At 38.0% G+C, this 10,153-nt stretch overlaps 1 protein-coding gene across 1 annotated transcript; it reads left to right on the top strand.

Annotated features, from left to right (window-relative positions):
* The first annotated feature begins 2,534 nt into the window (after positions 1-2,534).
* LOC145989140 (uncharacterized) lies at positions 2,535-4,040 on the top strand. The gene has a single exon (XM_083124432.1). It carries the CDS (start codon positions 2,535-2,537, stop codon positions 4,038-4,040), a length of 1,506 nt encoding a protein of 501 aa, XP_082980558.1.
* The last annotated feature ends 6,113 nt before the right edge of the window (positions 4,041-10,153 follow it).

Raw genomic sequence — 10,153 nt, 5'->3', positions numbered from 1 at the left:
GTTCCTTAGAAGTAGATGGTTTATTTGTATCAGAATCAATGATAGTAGCGTGCCTATGGTGCTTCGTGTTATAATTAGGTTTAAATCGTTTACCAGAAGTTGCTTGCGAATTATATCTAGTTTTGTTTACTTCAGACATATCAGAGTCTATATTGCTAGATTGTGAAGCATTATTTGCTGGATCAACATAACTAACATGTGAAGTTTTATGAGGCTTTTTTAATCGAGAATTAACTGGTGAAGTAGGAGCTGACAAATTAGATTTAGGATTTCCTGTAGATTTACGTTTTCCTGACATATGCAATGGAAAAGATTCATCTTCTGAAGCACTGGTAGATGACAAGGATAAAGATACAGGATGCTCTGGATTACGTGAAATTTCAGTAATGTTGCCTTTGTTCCCAGCAGCTCTATGGATTGTTGAAGCATTAGTCATCAGCATTTTAGCTGTTACATCATTTAATCGTGCTTCACAGATCTCAACACGTTGAATTAAACCTTCATTATTATTTTCCCTAATCTGGCTGATAACATTCCACTGCTCGCTTACCTGCAAACCCAATCCAGCAACACTATCTTCTAACTTACGAATGCTGTTGGTATTCGCTTCACCAGATATATTCAACTGTTGGAAATTTTCATCCAACACTTTAACGTGTCCCTTTATTTGATCATTTGCTGTTTTGCAAGCTTCAGCAACCTGCCCAATCTCCATCCGGAATGAGTTGCCCAACTCCTTAACAGTGTTGTTCATATTTTCCATACACTTCACCGTTCTGTCTTCAAGTTCTGCAAACTGCTCTTTCTGAGATTTCTCATGCTCTGACAATTGCTCTCTCTGAGATTTCTCATGCTCTGAAAATTGCTCTCTCTGATATTTCTCCAGCTCTGACAACTGCTCTCTCAACTGCTCTCTCTGAGATTTCTCAAGCTCTGACAACTGCTCTTTCTGAGATTTTTCAAGCTCAAACAACTTTTGCCTTACGCTGTCATTCGATTCCTTCAATTCCCGAAACATGACCAATAATTGAGCATTAAAAGCTGAAGTACCGTAGGTAATGGCACGATAGGAACATTCTTCGTTGTCATTGCACTAATTTGTATTCACGACAACAGAACGAAAATATGAAGTACACAAAGGAAGGGACACTAATAAGTCTAACTAACTAACTAACTAACTCCCTAGCCTTCTTAAACCCGAAGGTTCATGGCTGCAGCAACACAGGCCTTCCATCTTTCCCTATCTTGAGCAAGTTCTATATACTCTTTTCCATCCCTACCGATTTCCCTTAGGTCCATCTCAACGTTGTCCCTCCATCTTCGTCTTGCCCTTCCTACAGGTCTCTTACCATCAGGTTTCCCAACAAGAATTCTGTAAACTCCTCTTTCCTCTCCCATTCGTGCCACATGGCCGGCCCACCTAAGTCTTCTTGATTTAATTATTCTAATAATATCTGGACATGAATACAAATTATGTAGTTCTAAATTATGTAACCTTCTCCACTCACCTGTCTCCTCATCCCTTTTAGGTCCAAAGATTTTCCTAAGGATCTTATTTTCAAATACTCTCAATTTATGTTCCTCTTTCAATGTAAGGGACCAAGTTTCACACCCATATAATACTACAGGCAAAATTACTGTTTTGTATATTTTAACCTTTAGTTTCTTAGATATTAAACGAGAAGACAAAAGTTTATGAAGAGAGAAGTAACATGCATTTCCTGAATTAAGCCTACTTTTTATTTCCTCTTTAATATAATTTTCATTTGTTAATATTACCCAGGACGATCCTCAGCTACTGGGCGGGTCGCAGGTGGCGGATAGCGAATGGCCCTCAGATATGGGGGTTAGCTGCGAATAAGGGGAAACCCGAATAAGCAGTCCCGGACCGAGGCAAACTGCTGCCTTGCAGTGAGAGGGAGAAACCTCAAAGGCTACGGGAAGAAACCCTAAAAGAAAAACTAGCAGGCCGAGGGCTATAAGGGAGGCAGCCCCTCCCACGAGGCTTTGGAACTAGGGCTGATAACCCGAGTGTCCGAGATGAAATTATTAAAAGAAACTACAGAGGAGAAACCGGACTGATTAAACTGTTGACGACCAAGAGAGGAAAAAGGATAATGAGAGTGGCAACCTGGAATGTACGTGGACTTGGTGGAAAGGAGTTTGAATTAATGACGGAAATGGTAAGAGCAAAGTTGAATATATTGGCGGTGACAGAGACCAAGAAAAAAGGAAATGGATATGAACAAATAATAGAACCAAATAGTGGTGAAAGGTTCCTAATGTTTCATTCAGGATTAGGCAAAGAACAGAGAGCAAAAGGAGGAGTGGCTATAGTAATCTGAGAGGCCTACAGACATTATGTTAAATGCTGGAAATTCATCAATGAAAGAATTATCTTGGTAACTTTAACCTTTAACAGTAGCATAAATGAAGACACTACTTTTATTGCTATATATGCACCAAATGAAGATGATATAGCAGAAGAGAAAGATAGATTTTACGAAGAGCTGCAGAGGACAGTGGATGACACCATGGGAGCTGTCGTTGTATTAGCTGACTTTAATGGTAGAGTTGGAAACAACATAGAAGGAATGGAAGGGCTGCTAGGGAAATACGGCGAGACGCACCAGAATAATAATGGGAGAAGATTACTAGATATGTGTGCAGGAAATGATTTTGTAATTACGAACACAATGTTCCCACATAAAGAAACACATAGATATACAAGAGAAGTCCCCAGCCGAAAGGAAAAATCTATTATTGACTACATATTGACACAGAGGAAACAGTGGAGATTTATCTTAGATGTAAGAGCATATAGAGGTTACGAGATTGGAAGTGACCACTACTTAGTAATTATGCAGTTACATGTTAATATCAAGACCAAGAACCCTGCTGATAACAAAAGGAAACCTAAAGAAAGAATAAAGGTATATAAATTGAGAGAAGAGGCAAGACAAAAAGACTATCAAGAGGCTGTGAAGCAAAGGGTGGAAACATTGGAATGGCCTACTATGAAAGAAGATAAACTGGGAGAAATATGGAGTTTATATAAAGAGGCAATCTTAGGAGCGGCGGCCGAAATCTGCGGAAAGTCCAGCGGAAAGCAACAACAGAGAAGAACAGCATGGTGGACGGAAGAGATAAAAGAAATGGTAAAGGAAAAGAAGCAACGATGGAAAAAATACCTACTCACAAAACATTTAAGTGACTATGAAGCTTATAAACATCAAAGATTAGTAGTGAAGAATATAGTGAAAGATGCAAAACAACAGTCATGGGAAAAATTTGGAGAAGCAATGGAAGGAAACCTACAAAATAACCAAAAACTGTTCTACAAAGTATTAAAATCGATGCGAACAGAGAAGCAATGTCCTCTTAAGTTCATAAAAGACAAAAGTGGTAACCTCCTCCGAAGTGAAAATGACATTATGGAGAGGTGGAAAGAATATTTCCAAGAATTGCTTGGAGGAAATATGGAAATTGTAGAAAAGGAGAAAGAGCAGACTGAGGAAGAAAAACAGCAACACCAAGAGGAGGGAGAAACTGAAGAAGAAATAACTATGGAGGAGCTAAAAAGAGCACTAAAGAAAATGAAACTAGGAAAAGCTGCAGGACATGACCAGATAGCACCTGAGATGCTTAAATTCATGGGCAAAAGTGGTCAAGACATACTACTTAAGATTATTAATCTCATTTGGAAAGCAAAGAAGGTACCAGCTGAATGGGAGTGTAGTGTCATTGTGCCAATATTCAAAAAAGGAGACAACAGAGACTGCAAAAACCATCGTGGGATATCGCTATTGAGTGTGCCGGGGAAAGTATATGCGAGGATACTAGAAGATAGGATTAGGCAAGTGGTAGAGCCACAGCTAGATGAGGCACAGTGCGGATTCCGACCAGGAAGAAGCACACAAGACCTCATATTTACCATCAGACAGATCAGTGAAACACTGATGAGATATGGAAAAGAGGCACATATGGCTTTCATAGATCTAGAGAAAGCCTTCGACAACATTCCGAGGGATGAAATATAGAAAATACTAAAACATGAAGATTGCTAACAATTGCTAACAAGAAATGTTAGCAATCAATTAATTACAGCAACGCAGAGTCTGTATAAGAAATGTAGAAACTATGTCCGCACCTGCAATGCAGAGTCTCAAGAGTTTGAGACTATAGTAGGACTTAAACAAGGATGTATCCTTAGCCCACTCCTCTTTATTACCTTAATGGATGATGTTATTAAATCATGCAATGGGAAGGTACAGAAATTCAAGCTGGGATATAGGTTTTTAAAACCAATATATATAAACCATTGTGCCTTCGCCGATAACATACTAATATTGGGAGATTCCGAAAGAAATTTACAAAAGAACGTGAGAATTTTGGAAAAAGAGTTAAAAAAAGAGGGGCATGAAGATAAATGATAAAAAGACTCAGACCATGATGATGGCACGACAGCCAAATATACATCAGATTGCTTTGAATAATGGAACGACATTAGAACAGACTACAGATTTTAAATACCTCGGGGTTATAGTGCAACAAGATGGCAGAATAGATGGTGAAATTATAGCTCGATCCCAAGCCTCAGGGAGACTCTTTAATGCGCTAAAGAGAAATTTCCTAAATAATCCATTAGTGACCAAAACTACGAAAATCCGTGTGTATAAAGTGATATATTTACCTACATTACTTTATGGTAGTGAAACCTGGACATTGACAAATAAACATAGGAGTAAAATACAGGCTTCAGAAATGAGATTTCTCCGTAAAATAGAAGGGAAAACAAGAAGAGACAAAATTAGGAATCAGAGCATTAGAGCTAGCCTGGGCGTATCACAGTGCTTGAGAGAATCGAACAGAACCAGTTACGATGGTTTGGGCACATACAAAGAATGGAAGACTCCAGAATAGCTAAACAAGCTTTGAATGCTAAGATGCAAGTAGCAAGACCACGCGGGAAACCCAGAAGGACATGGGAAGAAGATGTGAAGGTAGCTGTAGAGGCTAGAGGAGGAGAGTGGAGGAGAGCAAAGGAGCTGGCCCGAGACAGAATCCGATGGAAGACCCTCTGGGAAACATCAACACCGCAAGGTAGAAGAGGATCGACTAAGTAAGTAATATTACTCCTAAGTATTTGAATTTGGAAACTGGTTCAAACGAGTTGTTATCAATAACTAGATTTTGATTATTACCTAAGACTTGGTTTCGGCCTGTAAGCATATATTTAATTTTCTCTTTGTTAACTTCCAAACCTATCTCTTTAGCAGTTTTGGAAAATATTTTAGCATTATTCTTAATTGTATTCACATCATCCCCCAGTAAGTCTACATCATCTGCATATGCTAGCAACTGAGTCACACCATTTAATTTTAGTCCTTCGTTAGTTTCTTTTACCTTCCTTACAGCATATTCTAAGGCAAAAATTAAAGAGCAATGGAGATAATGCATCTCCTTGTTTTAACCCATCATGAATTGTAAATTTGTCAGACATATTAATACCCACACGAATTTTACTTTCTGTTTCACTGGTGCATATTTTTATCATACTAACAAGCTTCTTAGGTATTCCAAACTCTACTAATATATTATATAATTTATCTCTTTTGACCGAATCATATGCTTTTTTGAAATCAATGACATTTTGATTATATTCCCACTTTTTATCAAGTGTCTGTCTGATGTGAAAAATTTGATCTGTAGTTGATCTGTTACGTTTAAATTCACATTGATAATCACCTATAATTTCATTAGCATATGGGGTTAGTCTTGTTAAAAGAATGTTAGATAATATTTTATATGTTGTTGAGAGTAGAGAAATTCCACGGTAATTATTGCAGTTCATTTTATCACCTTTTTTAAACACAGGAACAATTATGGATTCTTTCCACTGTTGAGGGATTTCTTCTTTATTCCATATTAAACAAATTAATTTATGAATTTGACATATTAATGAATTTCCACCATATTTAATTAACTCAGCTGGTATTAAATCAATGCCAGGTGCTTTGTTATTCTTTAGCCTTTTAATAGCATCTTTAACTTCAGTCAAGTTAGGTTCTGGAACTAAAGGTTCTGCTGTGTGTACTTCATTTACTTCTGATTTATCTCCTACATGAACATTTAAAATGTTATTAAAGTAGTTCTTCCATCTATTTAGAATATCGCTTGGGTCAGCTAGAAAATCACCGTCTTTATCTTTTATCAAGTTTACTTTAGGTTGCCACCCCTTTCTAAACTCATTTATACCTTTATATAAATCTCTGATATTTTTATTTTTGCTGTTTATTTCAATTTCGTTAATTTTGCTTTTCAAGTAATCTCTTTTTTTTTACTTCTAAACGTGCGGTTAACTTCTCGCTTTATTATATTATAATTGTTTAGATTTGTATCATCAGAGTTATTTAATCACCTAAGTCTAGCCTGATTTCTTATTTCTATTAGATTATGACATTCATTATCAAACCATGCTTTACTTTTTCTCGGTTTATGGTATCCTATACTTTCTTTAGCTGCTGATTCTATTGCATTACGTATGAGTAGTGTAAGTGTATTGTTTCTAAGTAGTACTTGGTACGAGTGCATTTGTAGCCTTTGTTTTTTACCAATCGAATATCAGTTTTTGACATATTTTGACAATTTTTTGTCGATGTTTTTGCGTTTAGCGATGTTTTAGTAAAATTTCCCTTTTTTTCCCACTCGTACTTGGTACGAGTGCATTTGTAGCCTCTTTTTTTATCAATTGAATATCAGTTTTTAACATATTTTGACAATTTTTTGTCGATGTTTTAGCGTTTAGCGATGTTTTAGTAAAATTTCCCTTTTTTCCCACTCACACTTGGTAGGTATATCACGATCTTACGTGATATAACTTAACCTATCCTTTTTTATTATTATTACGTGCTAAACTACACGAGAGCCTCTACATGCTTTGACCTACTTTAGAGTAGTAGTTATGGACCGGTTCAAGATCATCAATTGGGGTTCAAAAATACCTCAAAAACTCACTTTCTCTCCACGTTCCGCGCCTCATTTATTGCGCTGACGATGTTTCACAGCGTAGAAAACAGCACCAAAACATCAAAAACTCACTTTACTCATTTGGGGTTCACCAAAACCTCAAAAAAACAACAAAAAAAACTCGCCTTCTCTCCACGTTCCGCGCCTCATTCATTGCGCTGACGATGTTTCACAGCGATGAAAACAGCATCAAAAAACTTTAAAAAAAAACTCACTTTCTCTCCACGTTCCGCGCCTCATTTATTGCGCTGACACAGCGTGATGAGTAAATGCACTCTCTCATCCTTGAAGGATGAATGCACCTTATCGTAATTTTCCAAGTCCGGGGCCATGTTTATATATCGTGACCTTTGTAAACCTCTCTCTGTCGCACACACACACATATGCGCGCGTGCCTGTATTGTGTGATGCAAGCAAACAAACAAAAATAATAATTGTTTTTTTTAGTAGACCCAAAATGGAGAGAGAGTTCACCAACCGAAAGTGAGGCTCGGTGAGGCTCGCCTTAATGGATTTTTTTCTTGTAAGGCATAAGCCTCATTTTCTCGCAGTGTTGCCAACACCTCACTCGATCACGATCTTACGTGATATAACTTAACCTATCTTACGATCTTCAGTGATATAACTTAACCTATCATTTATTCTTTTTATTTGCACACCGAACTGTAGTAGACCCAAATGGAGAGAGAGTTCACCAACCGAAAGTGGGGCTCGACTTAATGGTTTGCTCTTGTAAGACACAAGCCTTATTTTCTCGCAGTGTTGCCAACATCTTACTCGATCACGATCTTACGTGATATAACTTAACCTATCTTACGATTTTTTTTTTTTACGATCTTCAGTGACCTATCATTTTCTTTTATTTGCACACCGAACTAACTTACATTATATTTTATATAACCTTGTTGATTTTTTTTAGTATGTGGCAATTTTTTAGGAATTTTGTTTTTTAAAACTGCTCTGTGACCCTCTCGTTCTTCACGTCGTGGACGAAGAACTTCTCTGCGACCAGGATGACGCTGCATAGAGTATCGGCAGGCAGCGCGTCGTGGAACTCGCAGACGACCTTGATGTTGGTTCGATCGTTGACCACCACCTGCTTCCGCTTCGTGGTATTGATGACGAACATGGGTCTGTGGATTTTGAATTCGCTGGGCGTGTAGTACACGTCCACGCTTCCCTCGGTCACGCGCTTGTAAGCCGTGTAAGCTTCGTAAAGTTTGAGGTAATCATCTTTGGTCATGTCGACCTCTGTTTGTCAAAAATTCGAGATATTTGCAATTTAACGCTGTGGACTTGGAAAATTTTCGATTGATGAAAAAAATTGGTTCCATGACGACCTATGTTTATATTGGTATGGGTGGACAGAGGACACCGAGACTCGACCGACGCACTAAACCCGACCTCTCTACGACTATTCGTTCAAAAGTTACGAGTGATCAAAGTTTTTGGGAGGGGGTGGGCTAACTTCTTACCCCTTGACCCCAGAACCACCAAAACTTGGTATACGTATTCTACATCTCCAAAATCGACAGGGGGCATCTAACGATGCCGTATGGGAGTGTTTTTCGATATATTTTTTCGATAACTCTTACCATTTTCGAGATATTTGCAAATTTAAGATTTTTTAACACAGGACTTGGAAAATTTTCGGAACATTTTTTATTTTGTTCCATGACAACCTACGCCAATTTTGTTATGAGAGGACAGAGGACACCGAGACGATGCTAACGCAAGAAATCCCAGCTCTCTATGATCATTTTTTCGAAAGTTACGAGTGATCAAAAACATTTTTGGCAATTGGCTCACCCTTGACCTCCAAGAACCTCCGAAAACTTGGTACACGTACTCTGCATCACCAAAACTCGACAAGAGGGTCAACGGGAAGGATCTTCGCGCTATCTCTTACTGTTTTCGAGACATTTTGCAATTTAACGCTGGACTTGGAAAATTTTCGACAGATGGGGGTCAAATTTGGTTCCATGACGACCTATGTTCATTTTGGTATGGGTGGACAGAGGACGCCGGGACTCGACCGACGCACTAAACCCGACCTCTCCACGACTATTTGTTCGGAAGTTACGAGTGATCAAAGTTTTGGCGGGTGGGCTAACTTCTTACCCCTTGACCCCAGGACCACCAAAACTTGGTACACGTATTCTACACCTCCAAAATCGACAGGGGGGGTAGCTTCGCTACCGGGATGGGGGTGTTTTTCGATATATTTTTTCGATAACTCTTACCATTTTCGAGATATTTGCAATTTAAGATTTTTTTTAACGCTGTGGACTTAGAAAATTTTCGATTGATGAAAAAAAAAATGGTTCCATGACGACCTGGTATGGGAGGAGAAACGACACCGAGACTCGATGAACTAAGTGGTGCTTTGTTTGTGTGTAAAAAAATGCAATGCTTTTTGCACTTGGTTATCATCACCTAACATGTTATTAACTGTTTTTTTAAAATTAATTACAACTGAAAACTAATATTTAATATTATCTAAAGTTACTAATTAATATTATACAAGTAATTGATATAATTTTTTTGTTCTTGTTGCTAGTGTTGGGTAATTATAGTTGTTGCAAAATATAAGCTCTCGCGTATGACAGTTTCTGAGTTTTGTTGGGTATATATAGACGAATCGAAATTTTACTTGTTATGTTAAATTGTATGTTAGGGTACATTGTAGGAGAAATCATTGTATATTAGAGCGCTCTTTTAATGATTTGCCTATAACTGCATACAGGCAGCCGTAAATTTAGCATAAAATATCCTGATCCTGTTTCTTCTAGCATCTGCGACGTTTGTTGTGGTGGGATCATTGGGGGAAATGTGATTCTCCCATGATGTCATCTGACTTGCTAGCATATGCGATACGAAGAACAGGTGTGTATGTGGCTTACTGGGATTAGGATCATTGTAATGAGGTCCTAGTAGCTGAAACGTTGTCGGGGTATTTTGCATTTTTTTTTTATTACGTGCTAAACTACACGAGAGCCTCTACGTGCTTTAGAGTAGAAGGGTAATTGGAGCGTTTCTAAACAGAAAAGTATGAGCCCTTCGATTTACTATGGCGAGGCTCACGATCTTACGTGATACAACTTAACCTAACAATTAATAAATG

Source organism: Lepisma saccharinum, chromosome 6 (assembly GCF_977018435.1).
Source record: "Lepisma saccharinum chromosome 6, izLepSacc3.1, whole genome shotgun sequence".
Taxonomy (NCBI): Eukaryota; Metazoa; Arthropoda; class Insecta; order Zygentoma; family Lepismatidae; genus Lepisma; species Lepisma saccharinum.
This window is presented reverse-complemented; position numbering and strand designations above follow the sequence as displayed.

Excerpts from the sequence above, each read along its gene's own strand:
- LOC145989140 (XM_083124432.1), top strand. The coding sequence starts at position 2,535 with ATGGGAGCTGTCGTTGTATTAGCTGACTTTAATGGTAGAGTTGGAAAC.